Below are 26,127 nucleotides of genomic sequence, written 5' to 3' on the forward strand. Positions count from 1 at the left end.
GTCAGGGTGCTGCTATTTGAAGTTAGCTATGCACTTTGTTTCATTAGAAGTGAAGAAAACAAAACAGGCTGTCATACTTTGGACATATAATGAGATGGTGTGACTTGCTGCAAAAACAATAATGCTTAGTAAATTTGAAGATAGTAAGAAAAAACTGCATTACAGGTGAATTCAATCAAGGAAGTCACAACCCTGAGTTTGCAAGACCTGAGCTGGACAGTTGATGACTGACATTCTTGAAGGGCTCTTATTCATAAGGACGGAGTATGATGAAGTCAACTGGATGGTGGGTAACAACAACATACTTTGTGTGAAAATAATGCTTGTTCTCCAGAGTCATGACAGCATTTTCTGCACTGTCAAGTGCGTACCAAAGGCCCGTTCTGCACGGGCACAAAGAGCGTCCTGGGGATGTACTAGGGTTAGAGAAAGTGTGTGCCTTAAGCATGCACCTAACCCTAGTACGTCCCCAGGATGTACAAAATGGCAGTGCCCGTTCCACACGGGGGCCGCCATGACTACGTCACGACCGCACCGCCTCCAAACAGGGCGGCGCAGAAGTGACGTAGTAGGGCCGCACGAGGGCGCCTGGGGCACCCTTTCTGCGGCCCCAGAAGGAGCTCCATTTTGGATCTCCTTCCACGATTTGCGTAGCTGGCGCAGCCTCTAGACAGCTGCGTGAGCAGTCCCTTTCTCCACATCCCCACCGCATGAAGCCCCAAGGACACCCCTTTCCAGGCCACAGGGAAGCGGCCTTTTGCCACTTCCCTGCGGCCTGGAAAGTGGCGGATCAGGGCCTCAGAGGCTGCCGCTGTGGCAGCTGAGGCCCCAATCCAGCGGGGGAAGGACCAGTTACAGGCCGCCCCAAATGGGCGGTCTGTAACACGCCAGAGTTGCACATCTTTGCACCCTATTGACTAGAATTAGGTGAAACTTTTTCACCCCTAACATGGACATGCACTGGTGAGTCACAAAACCAATGAAGATTTCCTGGCACATGTGCATAGGAACATATGTTTCTGCCAATCACTATGATAGGAAATACTACTGGGAAAATGGCACAATGTATAGAAACATGACAGGCACACAATGCATACAATTGTTCATAGTCTTCTTGGAACATGTACTTCAAACATGGCATAGGTTAAAACAGGAAGTTCATATACATGTTTTACAACTAATGCCTTGTCCAGATAGGCATTGTTTTAATGCACTGCCTTGCCTTTCAGCAATAGTTCCTAATACTTGGACTAACTGACTGCATTTGCCTGGAAATTTTAGCTTACCGTAGTCACTGCTGCAGTTTTTGGACACATGGATGGAACAGAGATGACTGCCAAGCTAAACATTTTTTGAAAATATTTAATGTTTATGCAACTATCTTGGAAACCAGACTGGAGACTAACACTGCACCCATATTGTGGAATTCCTTAAGGAGATAAATTGAGCCAGTTCCTTCCGTGATGTCCATTCAATAACAGGCCATGACCTTTTCATTCAGGCAGGTCTTTGGCAGTTTAACTGGGCTGCAGTAAATGGAGCTTTTCATCTGGAAGGATGCATGATGTTATGTCCGTGCACACACACACTTACTGGTGTGTTTTAATCACTTCTAAAATTTATATTTATTTAATTGGTTTAATATTTTTTAACTATTCTTGTTTTATTTTATTTTTTCCTTAGGTAATCTGAACTTGATGAGAAAGGAATACCAATTTAATAAATAAAATGATAAATAAATCATAATAATTTCCCTCAGGGTCCAGAAGTTATTGTTTTGAACTACAACTCTCAGGTTTCTCAAATCAACATAGAAGACAAGGTGTCTAAGGAATTCCGGTATGCAAAAGGATGCACCTTTGAGCCTCTTAACTGTATGAAAGAAATTTTAGCATAAGCTTTTGTAGACCTAGAGCCTTATCACATTAAAAGCAAACTTGGCAGGCAAATGGAGAGAGGCATGTTTCTCTGCATGATATTGAAGCACTTTCATTCTCTTCCAGTTGTAAAAGCATGGGAGAGGGTCATGAAAATGTCATAAAAGTGTCCCTTTTGCCAAGCTGAGACATTTTTACCACCCTCTGCCACACTTTTATGACTGGAAGAGAATGAAAATTCTTCAATGTCATGCAGAGGCAGAAAAAGAAATGAGCTTCTCTCTATTGGCCTTCCAGGTTTATTTTTTATGCAATAAGGCTACTTCCTGAGATGCATGGTGTGAACTGGTACATGTGAGGAAGAAGACCAAGGGCCAGAATAAACCGGCTCTAAAAGCCAGCTTCCCAGAGACTTGGTGGCATGGCATTTAGATAATAATAATAATAATAATAATAATAATAATAATAATAATTTGTTTTATTTATATACCGCTATTCCAAAGATCATAGCGGTGAACAGCAAGTAAGCTAATTAGCAAGTAAGCTAATTTGCCCCCAACAGTCTGGGTACTCATTTTAGCGACCTCGGAAGGATGCAAGCCTGAGTCGAGCTTGGGCCCTTTGCTGGTCTTGAACTCGCAACCTTGTGGTTGTGAATGAATGGCTGCAGTACAGGCATTTAACCACATGCCCCCAAGATGTCTTAAAAGTGCTCAGCTGCCCAGATGTTGGTAGCTTCCTGACACTTTAGTGGCACAGCATTTACCACACCGCACGCCAGTGGAACATCATGAAGCCGCCGTGGGGTTGCAGCAGGACAGGAAATGCCAGCCGAAAAAGAAGCAGATCTTTGCCATTACTTTTTCAGCCAGCTTCAAAGCAGATTGGGTCCTGCAACAAGTTTTTGCCATTGTCCAAATCCATCTTTGGAAGGGGCAGCTTCAAGCTGCCCCTTCTGTCTGTCTGTTTCAAGCCCAGCCTGGAGGATGACTCAGAGGATGAGCCAGAACCCCTGGGACCTGAACCTGTAAGTGGGGAGCCTGAGGCTGGCCCTAGCTCTGCTGGAGCAGAGTCTGTGGATCCTCCAGAGGTTCAGCAACCAAGACTGCCTGGGGCCAAGGCTGTGGACATAGAGGAGGATCTGGGAAGTGTGCCTACCTTGAGGGACCATCGAACTGAAAGAGGGGGCTTTTAAAGGTCACTGAGCCTTTATCAGAAACACATTTGTAATCAGACACACCTGAAGGCCTGCTGCCTGCCTATCTAGGCAGCTGGAGCATGTATTACTCTTTGCCAGTGATTATCTGACCTTTCTGTAGGAAAGACTCTGTCTCTGGATCCTGTGGTTTCTTGGAACAAATCCTTGCTTCTTAGACTACTGACTATCTTGATTATCCGGAAAACTTGACCTTGGACTGTCTTATTAACTTGCCTATATGATACCTTGAATCTTGGTCTGTTAGACAACTCTTTTGGTAATCCTTCTGTTGATACTGCTTTGAATCTCCAAAACTGTGTTGCTTGCACTGACTCTACTATATGGGGATTTGTTTGTTTAAGAACTAGCTGGCTTATCAGCCATTTGGCTGCTTTCCTGGACAGTTTTGCTCCCAAATCTAGGAAAGGTTATCCTACAACCTCTTCCACACAGTTAAGTCTCAAAGGTTCTACAACATCTCTTTGCATACTGATATTCCAGACAAAAGAGATGATTGTGCCACCAATTCATCCATAGAATAGAGATGGGATTTAACAGTCAAAGGCAGATTCTATCGCACTGGCCCATAGCCAGGCAGTATGAAATCCCTATACCATCTGGGCTTCTCTGGGCTTCTCACACAATTTTTCAAACATGAGAAAATCCAGATTGCGTATGTCTGTCCCGTGGGTGAATTGTGATGTGATAATCTCCTAAACGATGTCTCTGAATTCTACCCCAGGGGATTCCAGGAATTCCACGAAAATCAAATTTTAGATCAGGGATGAACAACTGTCAAAGGGTAGCAGATGACATTGGCTCCCTGGGCTACACTCCTTGCTCTGCCTTTCCACAGTTTTTAAAAATGGAATGAGGTGGAGTATTTTGAATTCTCAGAGGCCCTGATCATTCCCTTCTAGAATACACTGTTTATACATTGGTTAGCTATACTACAAGAAAAAAGAAGATGAAAAAGAAGAAACAGCAATTTTCCTGTACCTGCAATGTTAGGGGAAAGACACTCTGGTATTCATCACCAGCCAAAGAGAAAGGATAGCTGAAAACTTTGTACCCCACCCATTCCTTCAAGAATGTGCTAAGAAAGCAACTTCTTTGGGAAGTCTCCCCTCCTACCTGCTTTAATGTTAAATGTAAAATATTAATATTAAGACTTTCAGAGCATTGGCAGTAGAGTGGAGTACACAGTGAAATTAATAAATGAATATATCTGATTATTTCTTCTCCTTTAATTGGAACCCCCAAATCTGAGCAAACCCACCCTAACTATCCTATAAAACCAACCCTGGTGGTATGTCCACATACAAGTCTCATACTTCTTGTATCCACCCATAAGTGTCATACCTCACAGCCAACCATTGCCGATCCACCATAAGATGAACTTTGTCAATACGAATGTTGTTGACATAATGCAATCGCTTTGGTAAATTTTGAGTCAAGTAGGGTTTGAAGTGCTGATACGGCTTTCGGCACTGAAAATGACAAAGTGAATGTATGGGATTTGCACATTTGCAGAATGATTTTTAATCCTTCCAACTGAGAAATGCCCCTTGGTCTTATTTTCTATCCTATTTTTACAGGAGAAAGCTAGCTAAGTTTCACAAGCCAAGGTTAAGATACTTAATACATATAAGCTGCAGTCATCCCACTGAAGCTCAAGTGGGTTTATGTGACTGAGGCTGGTGTCAGTTGCCCTGTGGTAGTTCTAATCAAAGCTAAACTCCAGACAGAGAGTACTATAGAAAGGAAGGGCTTTAAACAATATAATAAAGAGCAAATAAGAGTTCCTCCATCCTCAATATGACATCACTCCAAATATTTAAACATGGCTAACATGTCACCTATTAACCTTTTCTTTTCCAAGTTAAACATACCCAGCTGCCTAACCCACTCCTCACAGGGCATGGTTTCCAGACATTTCACTACTTTGTTCATCCTCCTCTGGATACACTCCATAATCCTTTTTGAATTGTGGTGCCCAGAACTGGCCACAATATTTCAGATGAGGTCTGTTCAAAGCAGAATAGAGTGGCAACATTACTTCCCTCAGTCTAGACATTATACTCCTGTTGATGTGGCCTAGAAACACATTGGCTTTTTTAGCTGCCATATCAGACTGTTGACTTTTTGACTCCATATAATTATACAATTTTTCAATATAATTATTTGGATTAATAAGTATTTTAGCCACTGACTACAGTTACCAGAATTTAAATAGAAGAAATTGCAGACACTCTCACAGCCTCAGAGGAGGGAGCTAGCTTGTTTTCTGCTGCTCCAAAGACTAGTACCCGGAGCAATGGATACAAGCTCCAGGAAAAGAGATTCCACCTCAACATTAGGAGGAACTTCCTGACAGTAAGGGCCGTTCGTCAGTGGAACACACTCCCTTGGAGTGGAGTCTCCTTCTTTGGAGGACTTTAAGCAGAGGCTGGATGGCCATCTGTCGGGGATGCTTTGATTGTGATTTCCTGCATGGCAGAGGGTTGGACTGGATGGCCCTTGTGGTCTCTTCCAACTCTATGATTCTAGACACCTGCAGTATTCACTGGATCTACTTGTTCAGGTTTTGGAAAAACTCTAGAGGTAAATTCTTCATTATAGTCTTTTCACTTTATAATCAAGAATGTTCATCTATGCAAGTTGGATTTCTCTAATTTTAATCTACATAATGATAAGCATTATATATGGATAGAAGCCAGTAGAGTGTTGTGCTTTGGTTCAGATCTCTGTTCAGCTATGAAACCCACTGGGTGACCCTGGGCAAGTCACACTCTCACAGCCTCAGAGGGTGGCAATGGCAAGCCTCCTCTGAACGAATCTTGCCAGCAAAACCACATGATAGGTTCACTTGATGGTTGCCATGAGTAGGAAATGACTTGAAAGGCAACAAATTATATATGGATATATATATAACTGTAGCTCAATTTCCTCTGCCTTAACTGAAACTTCCAGAAAGTTTTATCTACTTGGAATGAACTCCACAGGCATTATTCATACATATTCAAAAGCAGGCAACTTTTCCTTCCTTAACTATAAGGCCATGGTGCTAGAACATTCTGACATTTTCTCCTATATCCACTTAAAAGTATGGTCTAAGTATTTGCAAAGGCTATACGGATTATATAGCACATCTCCCAAGGAAAGCAATGTGTGTACTCACTGCAGAAATTACACCATGGAAGTAATCACTAAGCAATGCTATGCTTGCTGCTAACACACTATAATTAAGGGAAAGGGAAGGGATATTTTTTTAAAAGTTACTTACTGTAAGGTTTTTAACAATTCCTTCTGAATCAACTGTTTGGAAAAAAAGAAAAGTAGGTTAGATTCAGGGTTACACCAGGCACCCATTTTACATAGCCATTTATATGCTAAATCTATACCAGCTCCATCAATGAGACTCAGCTCTTTATAGACTCAGCCACTTAAAGACAAGCCAAAACTGACACTGGAAAGGCATTAATTTACATATAGACTCATCCCTCCACATTTGCTGGGGTTAGGGGCACAGGAACCCCCCCTCCATAAATGTGGAAAAATTGCAAATAACAAAAACAGTATGTTTTTACCTGAGAGAGCACCTCTCTAGAAATCTTGATGGTGTTGTGCTTTGAGCGCTGGACTATGACTCTGGAGAACAGGGTTCAAATTTCTGTTCAGCTATGAAACCCACTGGGTGACCCTGGGCAAGTCACACTCTCACAGCCTCAGGGGGTGGCAATGGCAACTCTTTGGTGCAACTCCTACGGTGCAACTCTTTGGTCAACATCTGGCAGACATTGACCAGAGAATTGCACTGGAAGAGCTACAAATGCCTAGTGAGTGTTCTGTCTAGGAATCTCTAGGTCATTCAATGCGACTTTTGGTTAAAGTGCTAGAGGACCTAGAGATTCCTAGAGAAAGCATATTAATACAATCCATGAATAATCAAATCTGCAAAAGTCAAAGCCACAAATGTGGAGGGACAAGTGTATTAAAAAAAAAAAAAAGTCAGGTTTAACCTGGATTAGGGTAGCCATGGGGAGAAAGATGATGATATTATTATTATTATTATTATTATTATTATTATTATTATTATCTTTTTCATGGTTTGGGTTTCAAGGCAGTTTGAACAGTTAAGAAATAAAACTAAAAAATATGCCAATTACAAACATTTAAAATATAATTAAAGAATTCATAAAATTAAAACTTTTTAAAACATAACTATTAAAAATGACAAACAGAATAATAGAATTGGAAGAGGCCACAAGGGCCATCCAGTCCAACCCCTCTGCCATGCAGGAATACACAATCAAAGCATTCCGACAGATGCCTATCCAGCCTTTGTTAAAAAATAAAAATAAAACACTGACAATACATTCATGTGCCATTAACATAAAACATGTGTTGCTGTGTTGATACACACACACACACACACACACACACACATATGAGAAATATATATATTTTCCACAGCTAACTTTGGAGGAATAGGGAAAGAGCAATTCGCTCCCAAGAATCAGTGCAGAAGGAAAAGATTATACTATCTCCTTCTGTGGCATGGCCTTGATCCAAAGTTTCCTGTTGCAGTTTTGGTAATAATGAAAACAGACTTGGATGCATGCACATATTTCTGACATCACATCTACCTTGGTCCTTCCTGGGCTTGTATTTAACATGAATAGTAAAATACTATACAGTCTATGGGCTGGATCCAGGATCTGCTTTACATTATTGGCAAGGTTCTGCTGATGGAAAGTATATCAACCCAATTCAGAAATATCCCTCCTCCCCTACATTATACTACACAATGTTTTGCAGGCTCCTACACCTCTCTCTGCAGCTGTCATGGGGAGGAAGAGGCAAGGACTGTGCCTTGTCAGCACAGTCACATAAGCCAAAAATCAGGATTCAGCCTTGTATCTCAGGGCAAGCACACTTGTAGTTGTACTTCCAACAAAAATGACAAGTACAAAGTGGAATAAGCACCAGTTCAATTCCTATTAAAATGTTTTTTCTGCCTGACACAGCAGGTGCTCACCCCCCTCATCACTGTGGGAAAGGAAACAGCAGCAATGTTCTATGGCTACAAAACAGGCAGTCAGTCTTTGTGTTGCATCTATTGACCACCATCTTCAGCTGGATAAGCAAGACAGACTATGGAATGCTAGCCAACTTACTGCAAAGTCATCATGATCCAGACTTCTAGAACCTAACAGAGTATACCCAGTGGAATCACGAAGGCCAGTGGCAGAGATTGTACAGATGTGTTGGATCAGTGTTCCATGATTCCAATTACCAAAGACCTCTCAAGCCAGACATCTCTGAGGCAGAACAGGAATTCTCAAGCTAAGTATGACTGTGAAACCAATATCGTCTCTTTCTCACAAATACACACATATATGCACCTCTAATTCCATTGTGTAGAAGAAGACTAGATCTAATGGACTCATGTGACAGAAAGTAGATTTCCAGCTGAATATTAGGAGAAAAGTCTTAATTGCTAGAACAGCTCCACAAAGGAATCAATTGTCTAAAGAAGTCGTACCTTGCCCACAACAGAGATCTGTCTGCAGAGGTTTGATAACCATCTGCTGAAGTTGCTCCAGCAATATATTTCCTACATGAAGTAAGAAGATGGACTAAATAGAATCAAAGAACCTTAGAACTGGAAGGGTGCACAAGGGGCATCTAAGTACAGCTGCCTGTCATGCAGGAATAGACAACTACAGCACTCCTAAAAGATGCAAAGTCATCATTCAACCTCTCTTTAAAGACCTCCAAAGGAGAGTTTACCCTTCACACACACCTCTGAGGCAGTCTATTCCACAGTCAAATAGTTCTTACAGTAGATGTTCTTCCTAATGTTTTCATAGAACCACTCTTCTTGTAATTTAAATCCATTCTTTTGTGTTCTAGTCTCTGGAAAAGTAGAAAACTCACTCCATCTTCTATATGACATCCCTTCAGATATTTTAAGGGCTTCTTCTCTTCTCCAGGCTTAAGATACCCAACACAGTAATAAGACTTGGTTTCAAGACCTTCAACCAACTTAGGGGCTAAACAGACTGGCACTAAATGCCGACATCGAGCTGGAGTAGGGGCATGGTGACAGCATACCGGCTGCCCTGACTTGTCCCGATGCTGGCATCATGCCACATGCCTGACTTGCATGGCAGGTGGTGTCACACCATTTCTTTGGCAAGAATGGGTGAAAAGCCTCTGCTGTGGTGGCAAGGGCAGCTTTTTGCTGTTTTAAAAAGGAGCAGAAAATTGCTGGATTGGGGCAGCAGCTGCAGCCCCGAACCAGCACTAAAAGGGAGGGCAGGATGCTGCTCCTTTGGGGCTGTCAGTACAGCCCCTTTGGACACGTTCCAGCTTGTTAATAGCCTTCGTGGTGCCAAGAACTGGACACATGAGGTCTGACCAAAGCAGAATACAAAGCAGTGGCACTACTACTTCTGTTGATCTGGACACTGTGCTTCTAGAACTGCTTTGGTCTACAACTTAGTTGTACAGTGTTCCCATGCCATGCGCGGATGCATTTTACACAGCTTCCAGCTTACACAGAAGCTGCTTGGGGAGGCAAACAATGGCGCGTGTGCGCGCAGTGCACATGCGCCGCTCCACCATATGCACGAGCCCCATTAGTTTTTTATGGGGCTTGAGCATAGGTGGATTTTCCCTTATGCGGGGGGATCTGGAATGGATCCCCCATGTAAGGAGAGGGCCCACTGTACTACATGGTCTACAACAGTACTATTCAAAGTGGCAGTCTGTGGATTGAAGCAGGCCCCTGACACACTGAAGGAAAAGATTGATAATCCCCAAAGCATATAGTTTTATGTGCTCTAGTTTACAAAACTGTCTCCCTCTGTAAGAATCCATGATCTGCCTTACAGGTATAGAAATCCTTTGGAATATTTCTTGCTCGGATTCGAGGTGCTGGTCCTTCATACATATAAAAATTAATTTTATCAAAATAATCTGTCATATATTCCATCTGGTTGCAGAATGTCTTATCCATGCCTAAAGAAAGGAGGAGAGAATATTACATGGGTAAATATTGAACTTGTAAAATCAACAGAAAGTTTTTGAGATACAAAATAACAAAATGTTTATACCATGATCAGCCAGAACTATGAGGTTGACACAATTGTGTAAGTTTCTCTGCTTTAGGCCTTCCATTAACATTCCCAGGGTCCGGTCTGCCAATTGCAAGGCCTTAATTGTCTACACAGAAGAAGAAAAGAGATCATTCACATTTTCCCCCATCAACAGAGCATGGGGTGGGGAATTTTCTGATGCCCAGGGGCTGCACTGGACTCCCCCACCCAACCTACTAGGGTCTGAACCATCACTGCAAAAAATCAATCACAGCCATAGTTCTGCTGCCCTACAGCTACAGTCAAAATTTGATGACAACTTCAGTGGCTCACATGGACAATTTTGTTTGCAAATTCTTCACCTTCATACCCCAGTGCCCTACTTCTGCATTCCTAGTGTGCAAAGCCTGCCATACTCACGGCCCAGTGCTTTTATTATGGCTCCATGTGGGTAAGGGACTGTAAGAAAATCCCACAAGAGACAAGACAGGCCCAGTAAGACTTCATGGCCTGCTTTTGATCTCCTCAACCCGCTCAAATTGCAGACTAGGACTTTCTAAATTGTAGCTATTTTCAGGCATTACTCTGTTATTTTGGGGGAATCCAAAACTTTTTCCAGTAGGCAGACCTTCTGTTACTGGGATATGATCTTTCCTTATCATTTGAATGTCAGTATTCCAACACTAGGAACATTAGACTTAGTCCTTTCCCCTTGTACCAGACAACACAGAGAACAAAATTATAAAATAAATAACACAACATGATATCACTATGTAATTAAATAAAATTAAAACAAAACAAAAAGAAAGGCTTACTCCACCACTAACTGGTCCAAATGAGTGTCCAGCTTTATCAGGTTCCTCAATATACAGTGTATAGAAATCAGGCCTAGGGTTCAAATGGGAAGAGCACTATGAGCACATGAGAAGGGAAATATGCCAGCTGTCATGCAAAGGAAGCTGCAAAAATGTGCATTACTCAATAAAGTTCATTATTTAGCTTCAGTTTTTCAGAAACAGTAGTCACCAGCAGGAGATTAACTTTCTGGAGCAGAGGTCCTCTTATGTCAGTGGAGGCTGTCAGTCTGATCTGGACAAATTCAACATAGGAGATTCTTTGTTTTTCAGAAAGTTATCTTCTCCATGTAAGAAGGTGACAGAGACATAGAAGGAAGGGGTGGTCTTAGGGTTCTCCCTTTCCTTATGCATTTATTCTAGTTGACTTCAGAATACCCAGGCCCTGTCTGCATGGGACAAATAAAACCTCCCAGTGCTTGGAATGGAGTCCAGACAATGCAGGGCCCAATCCCCTGGTCTGGTGCAAACCATCCAGATGACATCCAACCCATTCAGCACCAAACCTAGGGTATACCTCTCCTAAAATGGAGTAAAAACATTACCATTTGCTCTGGATTTTTTGCGGTCCCCTTTTGCCTGAGCCTACTTGGAAGGACAGGATTCCATCCCTTCCTCTGCTCTCCCACTACTGTGTTAACTGAATTCAAACTACTTATGGACTCTTAACTCAGGAGATTACAACATGTAGCTTTTAAACCATGATTTCACTCACAAGGAAGCAGCTTTGGTACTACTGATTGCATGATGCCCCTTTTCATTCCCGGAGGAAACCTGTGAATGATCTGGCAATTGCACAAAGGCCCAGGTGCAAAAAGTCATTCCCAGAGCCCTTGTGTCATTATTAGTCACGTGGTGTCTATGTCCCCTCTTCTTCCCTCCCCTCACTATTCGGTGGTATTTTTTTCCAGTTTTTCTGCACAGTTCGAAAACTCTGCAGCCTCAATTGAACTTCTTTTTTAAAAAAAAAACTTTTAAAAGCTTAAATTGTGACTGCAGAGCTCCAGGATTCCCCAAAAAAGTTTTAACTTTGTTTTAAAACCCTAAAGGCATGATGGGTTGGGTATAAGGGAGGGATATAGTGTTAAAGGAGAGGGCAGGAAGGGAGCATAATGGAGGTGGCAACCCCAGTCATGAAAATGAGAAGAAATGCAGTGATGGCTGTTGTACAAGTGATATGCTATCATTTTAATTTAATAGTGTGACTGCAGTGAGAAAGGGACTAGTGTGATAATCAGTGGTGTCCCCACCCCTGGTGTAACCCAGGACAGGGTGTGGAGCTTCCTGGGGTTAGGGGCAAGGCTTCTAGAGACAGCAGTGGCAAAGAGGTGTGGAGGGACCCTACTGGGTGTCACCCCTCTTCTTGGATGTCACCGGGTGTGGACTGTACCCCCACACCTCCCTAATGATGCCACTGGTGATAATGTCCTTAGTTTGCAGCAGTTGAAGCAAGCTGTGGACAAAGAAGGGAAAGAAACTGGGAAATATTAAAAGTAGCTGAAAACGTGAGATGACATGGGATTATTGAGGAATGCCACTGCCATATCAGGACAGTTGGAGGGTATATGAAATTTGGTGTAGCCCTAGTTCTGCTTTTGTATGTTACATTACTACATGAGGTCTGTTATCATTCTCTTTGTTAATAAACAGAGTTTGTGTTAATAATCTATCTGTATATTGAATGCTGATTTGAAGGGCAGTGTACCTAGGACCTGGAAAATTAGGCGTGTCTTGCCCATTGGAAGGAAATATTTTATACCTAGACTCACTACCCTTGCTTTATAGGTAAATGGGGAAGATACAGCCCTGTCCTGTCTAGCATGAACCACAGTAGGAAAAGTATGCTACAGGGCAGGGGTTCCAGCTGGCTTCCTGTACTTAGCACAATGATATTGTGCCCTCCCCTGGAAAGGTTCAGCAGGTGTCGTATATTTCCCATAAAGTGTAACACCTACCCTGAAGATATCTGAAAACAAAAGAGGACCCAAAAAACAAAAGAACCAATCAAGATGAAAAAATGATTTAAAATGAAAAAAGATAATATATGTTGGCAACAATTTGTTGTTGTTGTTGTTGTTCTGGCCATTCAAGTTATTTCCCACATATGGCAGCCCTAAGGCAAACCTATCACAGGGTTTTCTTGGCAAGATTTTTTTGGGGAGAATGGGTCTCCCTTTGACTTCCTCTGTGGATGAGAGAGTGTGGCTTGCCCCAGTGAGTTTCCATGGCTGAATGGGGATTAAGGCCTGGTCTCCAGAATCTTAGTCCAACACTCAAACCACTGCACCATGCTGGCTCCAGCAAGAAGCAAGTATGATCCTAAAGAAAGGCAGGTGAACATGAGAGATCAGGCTGAGAGACAAAGCAGGAAGAAAAAAAGAAGAGAAAATGGGGGGAAATGCACTTTTCAGTTTTCAGTAGATTGGACTTGATGAGCATCTTAGAAGAACAGAAGCAGAACTCTGAGCTTGATTTCTTAAATTACCTCTCAGATTTGGGGCGGTCAAGCCAATTCAGCAGCTCTGAAACTCTTGCTTCAAATGCAGTTTTTCTATAAGAAAGAAAATTAACAATTAGGCATTTTTAAAAAATTAACACAGTAGAACAATGGTGCAGGTAAAAGAGCTTTGGTTTCCATGAGCAGATTAATAAAATAAATTTGTTTTTATATTAAGCAAGATTATTTTGAATTTTTAATTAATATTTGGTGCCAATTCATCTCACTGTAAAAAAAGTGAGCTAATCATTAAATGTTGTTTGTACACATATGCTGTTCTACTCAATGTAGGTAATCTGGAATTTATTTACAGTGTACGCAAATTAATACTGCAATCATAAACACACTTAACTGTGAAGCCCATTGAATAAAGTGGCATTTACTTCCGCAAAAGCACATATAGCATTGTTTTTCCAAGACCATTATGATGCACTGACCCTGTCATTTCTGTCACTTTATATATTTGTGTGTTATTCTTTTTTTTTCCTTGCAAAAATGCAAGGAAATATTTTTCTTTCCAATAAAAACATTATTAACAAGACAAGAATTGTGTGATATAACATTATTTAATATTAAAGTTATTGTTAGTAGCAATATGCATTGAAAGCTAAGAGCAAAATATTATGTTAACATGAACAGTAACATTTTTAAAAGAGAGAGAAATCACCAATTTAGTGTATGTATATGTGGGTCCTTGCAAACAAGACATTTTTCTTCCTGTTACCCTTGCCAATTTGTAAAGGAGGTCCTCATGGTGGTCATGTTTTACTTGTAACCCCCCCCCCCCAAAGTTTTCTCACTGCTACTTCCACCTTTGTCTTTCCACAGGGGGAAAAACTGTAAAGGAGGGAAGGGTGGTATAGGAAGAGGATGGCTGGGATCCTGTTATTAGTCCTCATTAAAGTAGACCCATTGATTCAAATGCTAACATAGGTTAATCCAACAGATTCAAAGGCTCTAATCTAGCTGGGATTAATGATAGGATTTAAGACCATGTTTTTCAACAGGTAATATTGGGAGATATGCATATAGAATAATTCTATGTTTATGTATTTAGTCTAGCCGTGATAGGAATGAGTGGACAGAACTAAAGCAAATTTTCAAACCAATGAGATTCTGCTTGCCAAACAGTAGTTTGTAAGGGATAGGATTAGAAGAAATAATTTATCCTGCCAATGTAGCTCTGTGATATCAGAAACTGAAATTCATCTGTTATCATCCTACCACAAATGATCTCCCTAATACGAACCCATTAGAAGGTAGATTCTTTAGTCCTGGCACTAGGAAATCAGCAAAGGCCATAGTTCTCGTTAACTACCTTTTAGATCTTGGAAACATTTCTTTTTTTTTTTTTTTAGACTCCACTTCCCAAAATCTTCTAAATAACATGCTCGTGCTATTTTAGGGGTTCTGGATGCTGTATTCCTGAAGGGCAAATCTTTTTGTTTCGTGTTGACACACAATCTAGGACAGGCTGCAACAGTTTACTTTCGCCTGAGCCTACTGGGAAGGACAGAATCATGCTCCCTCTCCCTCCGCCCCACTGAGTTAATTGAGTGCAAACTACCTTTGCACTTTGAACTCACTTGGTAGGACTTGAAGGAAGCTGAAGACAAAGAGAGAAAGTGGAAGGAGGAAAGAAAAGCCTAGGTGTTTTAAAAACAGTTGAACAGTAGAAAAACAGGATTAATTGAGATAGGTCCTGCCAAATCAAGACAGTTGAAAGGTTATGTATTTATTGAGGCTGCTGCCACACTGCAGAATTAATAGTTTGATGCTGCTTTAATGGTCATCACTCCATCCTCTGGAATCCAGGATTTGTAGTTTGTTGTTACACCAGAGGAAGGCTAAATATCTCACAAAACTACAAATCTCACAATTCCATAGAAATTAGCCATTCCAGTTAAAGCTGTGTCAAACTGCATTAATTCTGCAATATATATGCAGCTTTAGTCATGTCTTTTTAGACTGTAAGCCTGAGGGCAGGGAATTTCAAATTAACAGTCTGTAAATTGCTCTGAGAGCCTTTGTGGCTGAAGAGTGGGGTATAAATACTCTAAACAAATAAATTAATTCATGAATGAAGGTCAAGTTCAGCACCATCATTCCAAAAAGGTGATAAAAACTTCTGTATTTCAGAAATATTATTAATAAAAATGATATTCATGTATAGTTATATGTATCCAATTAAAGCACCCACATAAATTCTTTTTCAGACAAAGACTTCATATTCAACTTACCCATTATACATCATATATATATTTGGGAATGTACCATTGATTTTGACATCAGATCCAGGCCAAAAGTAAGTGCCAGCTCTCAAACCTTGATACATCGCTGTATGCCAGATCTGCAAGGATCATAAATAGATTCTGTATTATAAAATACACATTTCAGTAGGACAAGCCCATATGAACATATGAACCTGAGGTCTTCATGGGACACTGCTTGATATAATCAATTTTGAGTGTTGGACTATGACTCTGGAGACCAGGGTTCAAATCCCGGCTCAGACATGTAAACCCACTGGGTGGCTTTGGATAGGTCAAACTCCCTCTGCCTCAGAGGATGGCAATGTCAAATCCCCTCTGAAGGAACTTACCAAGAAAACTTTGGACTATGACTGGAGATAAGGATCTGAATCCCTTCTCAGCCATAGAAAGTCACTGGGTTGCCTTGAGCAAATCGCATTCTCTCAATGTGAGAGAATGCAATGGCAAAAAAAAAAAAAAAAAAAAAAAAAAACAACCCTCTGAACAAGTCTTTTGAAGAAAACCTTGTGATAGCATTACCTTAGGATCGCCACAAGTCAGAAATAACTTGAGGCAAACAACAAAGCTAGAGGCAAAGTTTAGCACATGAACAACAGTTCCATAAATGGCCATCTTCCCACACACACCTTAACTACTAGTACCAGAGATGAGTTAACAGTGGTTGCTAAAATCATTTCTCTGAAGCTGAAGCCTTCATTACTCTGAAGCCACATACCCTCCAAGTACGCCAATTTGGCAGGAAAATTCACAGATGTATCACTTTTTCAGTTGCTCTTGGTATCTCTCTCCTTCTCCCACTTTGCCCTCAGCTTGATTTTTTTGCTACAACTTGGTTCAAAGTGTCAAAGTACTAATTCAATGGTGGGGAGAGGAGTGGAGACAGGCAGAATCTTGCCCTTCCCAGTAGGCTCAGGCAACAGCAAACTGCTGCAGCCTCCTCTTGCTTGTTTGTTGTTTTTCATTAATTTTTGTCATCCTGCCCCCACTCTGATGTTGTTTGACCACATGTGTCCCAGTTTTCATTTGTGAAATCTGTGAGAGTATGTAGCCATTTTACCAAAAACAAGACAAAACTCTGTTTGATGCTCAATGTCACATTTCCAACTTCCTCCACCCCTACCAAAATGTATTCAGTGGCCAAATGTGCTTTATGTGTGCCAAATTAGATGGGATGAAACACAGAATCAGAGTTGGAAGAGACCACAAAGGTCATCCAGTCCAACCCCCTGCCATGCACAAACTCAAAATCAAAGCATCTCTGACAGATGGGGATGGAGGACGCTATATTAATTCACATGTAAATCTTATTTGCATCTAAAGCAAGAAGCATATCTTGAGATCACTTACAGGCTGTCCACTCCACCAGGCAGGATTTGACTTGGCTGTCCCAGAAAGTGAGAAGTTCTGGTTTAAATTTACATCATACATACTGTTGTCAATGATACCATGGGATTCTGCATATAAACCCTGTACAGTGGGAGAAAGGACACACATTGGGTTAAGGTGAAACATTTATGCTAATCTTTAAGTAAATGCATACTCTAAGACCTGTTACATTCAGTGCTATGTTGACATGCATCATTATAAATGTCAACACTGCCCATAATATAGGAAGTTAAATCTAGATTTCTTCTCCATCCATACATCTGATAAGATGGTATAGTAAGGAAATAACTTTTATCATAATAACCATTGAATAACTATCTCATATCTGCCAGTGCCAACCCATTTGTAGTCAATACAGAATACAGAATATTGTGAATATTGTCCACATACAGAAGATTGTGAGCTATTTCTGTAGGTGACTGGGTCCTGGATAGGTAATTAAGAGTCGCTAGTTTTACCACTACCACATTCTCATATACAAAGAAAACTATGTACTATAAATGGTTTGTTGATATGGATTAACAGGGCTGCCTGCAAGTTAGGGTTCACCTTGGGTCACTTCTGTCCCCATTTTTGATTCTACACACAAGGCTATAGGACTAGTCATGGTGAGTGACTCTACATCAGAATTTAGCACCACACCACTGCACCTGTTACAGGAATGCTTTCCCCGACTCATTTCCTCTTTACTATCACTTGACAGTATGCAAAGGGATTTTGTAGCACCTTTGAGACTAAGGGCCCGAACAGACAGGCCAAAATAAAGCTGCTTCACTTTGGAGGTATGCTGTTTAAATGGTACATGCGTCCTAATAGGACGGAAGCTGCACCAAAGCCATGGTCCAATCCTAAAGACTGGAGTGCAGCTTTGGCGCAGCTTCTGGCCTCTAAAGATGTGTATGTCATTTAAACAGCATACCTCCAAAGTGACCCAAAGCAGCTTTATTTTGACCTGTTTGTTCAGGCCCTAAGATAGGCCAAATGAAGCGGCTCCATGGCAGTTAAAGTGGTGTCAAATTGAATTATTTCTACAGTGTAGATGCACCCCCAGAAAGGCCAGGAAGGAGTGTCTGGTCATCTCTTCTAACATCAGGGTATCACTGAAGACCTGAGAGACAGATCCTCACCTTCCTATAAAGGGACACAAGGTCTTTCTGGAATCAGAAGATTGCAACCATAACAACTCAACTATACAGACAAAGATGTTTAAAAGTATTACTAATGACTAATTATCACTTTGTTCTTGTGTGTTTCTTGAACAGTGTTATCCTATCACCTTTCATTTCTATGAATTGTTTTTGTGTTTTAACTTGGGGAAGGGCACCAAGTTGTAAAAGGTGTTTGTTTTCAGCTGAATGACAGACCACAGATGGCATGCCCAGCTACCTGGAATCATACTAGTAGCTGGTATACATATTACCATAAGCAGTAGAATGTTTTCCTTTGTATCAATACATTTCCAGTGTGTGTGAATTATAACACCAGCAGGCCATTTATCTTTTCATGGACCTGTGCAAGTGCTTCAGAAAAAATAAATAAATTTGGTTTTCTTTTTTTAAAAAAAAGTATTACTACTTATTATTTACCCTTAAAAGAAACTTAAAAGGCACTCTGCAGCTTCCTCAGATGACCACAGTTCCTGGCATACTCTTGGGAAAACACATTTCCAATAGCACTTCTTACCAAACAGGATTTTGAAATAAAATAAAATTGCAGTAAGATTGACATTGTCACTCCTTTCTGTCCATCTGGCAATCATCTAAAATACTACTACTGCTGCTGCTGCTGCTGCTGCTGCTACTGGTGGTGATGGTAGTAGTAATAGTAGTAGTAAATAATTGTAGTAGTAAAGGCAAAATATAGATTTAAATTTTTGATTGTGAAGTTTGGATTATGAAATAGCTGGTAGTTTAACTAGTTTTCCTTTGCTGCTATTTCTTGATGCTATTAGATCGGGAGATTTTATATTGTTTCTATTTAATTTGTTCATTTTATGGTACAAAGGTGGGAAATCAGGATGGATGGAAGGCAAGCAGGCAGGCAGGCCATCAAACATTTCAAATAATAGCAACAGCAAAGTTTATAGTAGTAAAAACAACTACTTACTGTAACTATAGTATAGTGATTTGTGAAAGTTTTGGTCGGATAAACAGCTCTCATGTACTTTGAATATGTCCCACATTTTTCTGCAAGAGAATATGCTTAATGGTTATAAAACTACTGCTAGGGAATTGTTTAGTTTTTTTAAAGGAGTACTTTTCAATACTTTCCACAAATCTTGACCCCTGGGAAAGATACAATTTGTCCTTGGAGACTTCCCCACAAGTTACACAAGCAACATCTGAAGTTTGTAAGGACTTACAATTAGAGATGTAAATTCAGCTGGTTTGTCCTTTGGTTTTGTCTTCACTGCAGGAATAAATTAATATTCCTGTCCAGCTTTAATCCAGTCACATATCCTGAAGTGTTTCAAGAGATTATTCTACACAGAAAGATACACTGGGTTTTGCGTAAAAATAGTGGGTTTTCCACACAAAAAAGGCAGTTGTGCAAAAAGGCATGACTTGCAGAAACTCACATGGTAGGGTTGCCATAAAACTCGGGGCAAAATGTAGGACAAATTCTAGACCAAACTGTAGGACAACTGCAGGACAAAACTCAGCCCAAAATGTAGGACATTTAAGGTCCTCAATTTTTCTTAAATGTCCTACATTTTGAGCTGAGTTTTGTCCTGCAGTTGTCCTACAGTTTGGTCTAGATTTTGTTCCACATTTTGTCCTGGGTTTTAGTGGACAATTATGGCAACCGTAACACATGGTTTTGTACAAACTAGTTTTTTCAGTGTGATTTTTCTGTATCTAAATCCAAAATTTTGGAAACTATTGTTAAAATATTTTTGCACAAAACACAATTTTCACAACAAAACATACAATTTGTGCAAAAATCATGCTTTTGTGGAAAAGATACAAATTTGAACAGACAAAAAGTACGTTTATAGAAAGAACACTGTTTCCAGAAACACATATGAACATTTGTGCACTAAAATGTGTTTCTGTAGAGAAAAATTTCCCCAAACATTTCAGGATATACAAATATGTGCTGAAAACTGTGCAAAATTCTTACCTCGGTGTTATTCTATGTGGCCAGATTTTCCATAAATGGGAGCCCCGCTTTTTGCCAAGAAATGAATAATCATAAATATTCAAATCCAGTGGAAGCTGCAGATTGCATTTTGTGCAACATTTGGACATTACAATCTAAAAAAGTTGTACATTAATTTCAACTATCACTGGCTGTGACGGGGAGATAAACTCAAAGGAAATAAGAAACTACCTCTTGCTTGTCTTCACCCTGGAGAAAGAGGAGAGAATGAACAACAACAGGGAACCTTTTGCCCTCCAGATGATTTGGATTTCATCTCCCATAATCTCTTGAATTGGCCATGCTAGATGGACCTGACTGGAGGTGAAATTTAAAAAATGCCCACTGGAGGGCCAAGAGTTTCCTTATCCATTATGGGATATGCACCCTTAGGTGTGCCTTGTCTAGTTTCAAATCTTCACCCACAGGCTCTTTTAAAACTGGAAGGAACAATGCCCTGTGCAATTTAAAGCCTGTGATAGGGGGCAGATTGATCCTAGCGTTTGTTCTTGGCTTTAGCAGATGAGCCACTGTATCAGCAGCCATTCCCAGAGCCAACAATGAGGGTATAATATTCCTGGCTGCTCCCAGAGTATTCTGGCCCATCCAAACTCAGCCTGAATGGGTCTAGTCTGTTCTTTTTCTCCCCTCCTCCTCCATCCTGGCTAAAAATTATTTGCAAGCAATCCCAAGACTCTTGATTAAAAAATTATTATTCATCCTAAAACATTATAGCAGAGGTGGGAGTCATGCAGCTGTTCAGATGTTGCAGGACTGCAAGTCCCAGAATCCCTACTTAGCACAGACAATGGTGAGGAATTCTAAGAGCAGCAGTTTAGCAGCTTCTGAAAGGGTATGTAATTCCCACCCCAATTTAAAGGAATATGATTACTTACTGAGTTTTTCAAGGTTTGGCAGTAAAGCGCTCCATGTTTCCAAATATTCTGCCCTAAAGCCATCCATGGAAAAAAGAATAAGTGGTGACCGATCAAACCTGAAAGTAAACATCACACGAGTCTATATGTTATGAATCAACAAAAGATCTTGCAGAAAATTATCCAAATGAAGAAAACACAGATTATTACATGATAAACAAAACCTAAAAACAGAGTTTTTAACCATGATAGTTAAACTGGTGTCAAATTGTTTTATTTCTGTAGCTTGGACAGTCTGAAAGATGGCTTTAAAAGCATGGAGGGACTTCGAGAGAGAAGAAGGTGACATTGTTTAGCATTAGATAATCTGTGTATGTAACGACAGAATCTGACTATCAGACCATTCTTCAGTAGCCCTGAGCTCACTGAGAACAATAAAGGCAATAAAAGAAGACCAATAAAGGCTGGTTCTGAATTTGAGAAAACATCCCTCCTTGAAAACTGAAACCTGTGTCTATCCAGTACAAAGTTCACTTTAGAAGAAAGAGAATTATGGATTCTTCTGAAGGTGCCTATATCAGCAGGGCTAGAGATATTTTTTTAACCATCTTTTCAAAAAAGTTTTCAAACAATCATAGAGACTTTTATGTCTTTTTGGTTAAACTACTAAAATGTCACTGTAATACAAATTATGGAATAGTCGTTGGTGTTCATTAGTTTATAAAAATCATAACATATCTATGAAAGTAGTATATTCAGGTGATTTAAACATGTGAGAGATGAGCAATCAGTACTTTTGTATCACAAATGGCTATAATACAGAAAGAAATACAATCTCTTGACAAGTTGGACTATGATATATATACTTCTATTTTGTCTTTTCATAATTCATTAACCATTTAGAAACTGTAATTACAAGTTGGGTATCGATGTAAAATGTGACCATTGAATTGTGACCTCTGGTTAAGGGGCAATAATTTGTTTAAATACACACTTGAAACACACAGAGATAACATATGCACATTCAACATTCAAAACATTCAAACTTCATGATATATATATATATATATACACACACACACACACACACACACACACACACACACACTTCAACTCATCTCCCTATTTACTTCTCCTTGGTTCTTTTATAATGAATTTTCCATTGAATTCCATCTAACTTCTCTCACCATCACTAAAGATGACAAAAAAACTCACATGTTGGAATGGTGTTTATTTTTCCATGCATGCACATGTGGATTGTTTGGACTAGAATATAAGAGTGCAATCCTAGTTGGTCAAAATGGCCAAAGGGCTAGACCCACCTGAAGCTACATCATCTGATGCTCAAAAATAGCTCCCCCCCCCAAAAAAAAAATAAGGTTCTTCACATCAAACAGGCTGTATCAGCTGTCTCTTCTTCTATTATAGGCTCAGACCATGCATTACATGCAAACCCTTGTACAAACCCCTGTCAGATCCTTTTAAGGAAAAGTAGTTACAGTGATGAGCAATTTGGAATAGAGAAGTGGCAAGATGGCAGGAAAGCCAGCCTGGCATAATGGTTTGAGTGCTGGAGTATGGCCCTATACAGACAGGAGCTTTGCGCTGGCCTGGGGCCAAAATTGAGGTTAGGTAGAGCTGGGCATCCACATGCACCCAACCCTACTATTGGCACGCAGGGGCCATCTTGCCATGCCCCTGTCCACATGGTGCGTGCAATGATGATATGCATAAGATGCAGTGCCCAAATAGCGCCACATCACACAGACATCATGATTGCACGCGAATGCACCAATGGCACCCTATGCATGGCATAAAAAGAACCCGAACCCACCATTTGTCTGATGCAGCCCCCATCTGGGGCAGAAAGGGGCGGTGTCTCGCCACCCCTTTCTTCCAGTCTCCAAGTCTGTATCCCCCCCCCCCCCTTATGACTCTGGAGACCATGGTTTGATACCTTGGGTAAGTCACATGCTCTCAGCCTCAGAGTAAGGCAATGGCAAACCTCCTCTGAACAGATCTTGCCAAGAAAATCTCATGATAGGTTCACCTTAGGGTCATCATAAATCAGAAATGACTTGAAGGTACATAACAACAATAGGTCAGGCCTGCTTAATCCATTCCTGGTGCATTACTTTCCTGCTGCAGTTCCTCTTCCACACACTTTTCCCTCCACAAGCTTCTTAACCAAGAAACGCCATGAAATGTTGCAGCAGAGATGGAAATACAATAGAAAATCATTGGCTAGAATATCATATACACTCTTAGGAAGAAAATATGGAAATCAATTTTCAGAGTATCTTTCAGACTTCACTAAAACGAAGTAGTGGAGGAACTAACATTTACTCTGGAACATGAAGATGTTATTTAGGATCTTTGGCCAATATTTCCTCACAACCTACCCCATCTCACTAGGTTGTTGCCACAATAAAAGAAAGAGATGGGAACCATGTATTGTTCAGAGGTGGTTCCTGAGCTGAAAATAGTAAGACTATAAATGTTTTCAATAAAGAAATATATTGGATGAGGAAATCACGCATGTCCAGATTTGATTAATTGAGTAGAATTATTGAGTATTTGAGCAACTGAGTAAATATGTGGGCAAATGAATCAATGACATTTTCAGGAAACTGGAAGTAATACCACATGACTTCCGCTTATGCTTAAGTCTGACTTTTAACCTTCTTGCAGATAGGTTAATGAGGCTGGAGCCACCTAAATACTCTGAAGGCACCAGATCCCATCTGATCTTGGAAGATAAGCAGGGTCAGGACTGGTTGGTACTTGGATGCAGGACCACCAATGAATCCCAGGTGCTGTAGGCTATATTTCAGAGGAAGGCAATGGCAAACCACCTCTGAATATTCCTTGATTCAGAAAACCCTTTGGAATTCATGAAATCTCTGTGAGTCCACAGGTGACTTGAAGGCACATATATTACATTAAGGAGTCATGGAGGTGAGCAGGACCAGACTTACACTGTTTTGGGGTGGCTGGGGGGCATTTTAAATTATTTCTGGGTTAAAAGCATCCAGAATTAGGTTTGGCAAGCTATGGGGTCTTTTAGAGTGCTTGAGGGGCTACAAAAAGGAGAATGCAACTTATGGGATGCATTTTATTCATCCTGCTCTAGATTAATGAAAAGCTGATTGGTTCTTTCATAAAGAGAATGAAGAGATTACATGACTTCCTAGTTTGTAGAGGAAGCACCCATAACAACAACAAGCAGATAAAACAACAGCGCTAGTTCAAGGCACTTGCTTTTACCCAACCATGTGGAAATGCAAATTATCCAAAGACTAGTACAGGTATTTTTGGCATCTAAGGTTAAAAAAACGCCACATACTTGGCAGTGAAAACCTAATAAAAAGAATGTGAATAATTAACAATGTGGTGCCCTTTCAAGACCACCCCCAAGCTTGTTGCCTGAGGTAGCTGCTTCACTCTGTCTCATGATAGAGCTGGCTATTGAAAACAGATTATCATGATGGTAGAGCAAGGGCAATTCTGTGCTGAGAAAAAAGAAACTCACACATAGTTAAGAAAAAGTTGTAAACTCTCATCACTGTAATGGTTTATTGACTTGGAGCTTTATCGCACTGCGTTCCTTCCGTTCCTTCCGTTCCGTTCTGAGCACGGAACGGAAGGAGTAGGGACGAGTGTGGAACGAGTGGGGGACGGATTTTACCACACGCACCCGTCCCTCATTCATTCCATTCCCCCTCTCTTCCGTTCTTAATCCGTTCCAGAGGGGGAAATTTTTGAGAACTGTTCTGAACAGTTCTCAAAAAGCGTCCCCTCTGGAACGGAAGGGGCAGGGAAGAGAGGGGGAATGGAACGAGTGAGGGACGGGTGTGTGCGGTAAAATCCGTCCCCCACTCATTTCCGTTTCCTGCCGGGCCGGGCCGAGAACCCGGTGCGATAAAGTTCTTGAACTGGACCACATATGGCCCTCTATACAGTTATAGTGTGACTTGGATTGCTGTTTCTTGTTTGTTGTGTAATAAAACAATAAAGATCACATCCTTCTTTTATAACTTGTATGTTAAGCTAACAAGATCAAAATCTTACCCTGGTGGGCACTGAGCAGCATTTAAAGAAGTGCATGCCTCATTTTGCCAGGGTATTTCTCCTGAAAGACACATAAAAATTACATTGTAAATGCAGACATTTAAATTAGGTGGAGAACATCCAGGGATATAGGAGGCTCCCATTGCAGTCAGTTTACCACTACTATGTAGAATGATAAGATTAGTGAAGCAGGTAATTAGGAACATGATAGATATTTAGGAAAAAAATAGATTTAAAAAAATGCATTTAAAGCCCTAAATAGCCTGTGATATGTAAGGCTATTTTGCAATAATTTGTTAAAGGTCTCACATGTACTGCACTTATTTATTAATATTTCCTCAGCCTAGCTTTAAGGTAACCTTTACTTAATTCAGCCAATATGCTTTCCTGGAAGTATATTTAGTAATAAACAAAAAAATCCTTTGAACCCTTATTCCCCTCACCTTTACAAACACTTTTGTAGTCCGTGCAACAATCTGTTTTATCCAAGCAGTCATCAGAACAGGAGCAGAAACTTCTGGACATCCGTGTCTCGCCACAGCGTGCTTTAGTGCAAGACCAACTCTGAGCTAAAAACAGGGGGGGAGGAAGCATGGAGGGATTGATTAGGCATGACTGAAGGTATTCAGTATTTTTCTGATGGGAAATTAGCTTTTATGAGAATAGAATCCACAGTGGGAAAATAGAAATACCTAGAGAAGCATTTTCCTACATGCAAGCCGAAACCGTGTGTTTCATATATGTTGAATGCACACATGTCCTTAAACGTTTTTGGTACAAAGGTCTTACAGGTAGTAATCATGGAAATGTGATGAAATTTCTCTTCTTAATAATAGAGGCTTGTGGCAT

At 40.6% G+C, this 26,127-nt stretch overlaps 1 protein-coding gene across 1 annotated transcript in view; it reads right to left on the reverse strand.

The window, feature by feature from the left end:
- Positions 1-26,127, reverse strand: part of LOC149311109 (venom phosphodiesterase CdcPDE-like) — an 85,966-nt gene that overhangs the window by 45,226 nt on the left and 14,613 nt on the right. The window contains exons 4-15 of the mRNA XM_089530357.1: positions 25,722-25,847; positions 25,279-25,339; positions 21,229-21,326; positions 19,298-19,377; positions 17,153-17,272; positions 15,773-15,882; positions 13,521-13,586; positions 10,997-11,069; positions 10,200-10,308; positions 9,976-10,104; positions 6,362-6,393; positions 4,438-4,565 (exon numbers count right to left, since the gene is read on the reverse strand). Coding sequence (XP_089386483.1) covers positions 4,438-4,565; positions 6,362-6,393; positions 9,976-10,104; positions 10,200-10,308; positions 10,997-11,069; positions 13,521-13,586; positions 15,773-15,882; positions 17,153-17,272; positions 19,298-19,377; positions 21,229-21,326; positions 25,279-25,339; positions 25,722-25,847 — 1,132 coding nt within the window. The remainder of the gene's footprint in view (positions 1-4,437; positions 4,566-6,361; positions 6,394-9,975; positions 10,105-10,199; positions 10,309-10,996; positions 11,070-13,520; positions 13,587-15,772; positions 15,883-17,152; positions 17,273-19,297; positions 19,378-21,228; positions 21,327-25,278; positions 25,340-25,721; positions 25,848-26,127) is intronic.

This window comes from Sceloporus occidentalis, unplaced genomic scaffold (assembly GCF_023333645.1).
Source record: "Sceloporus occidentalis isolate IW3139 unplaced genomic scaffold, rSceOcc1.0.p SCAF_6, whole genome shotgun sequence".
Lineage (NCBI taxonomy): Eukaryota > Metazoa > Chordata > Lepidosauria > Squamata > Phrynosomatidae > Sceloporus > Sceloporus occidentalis.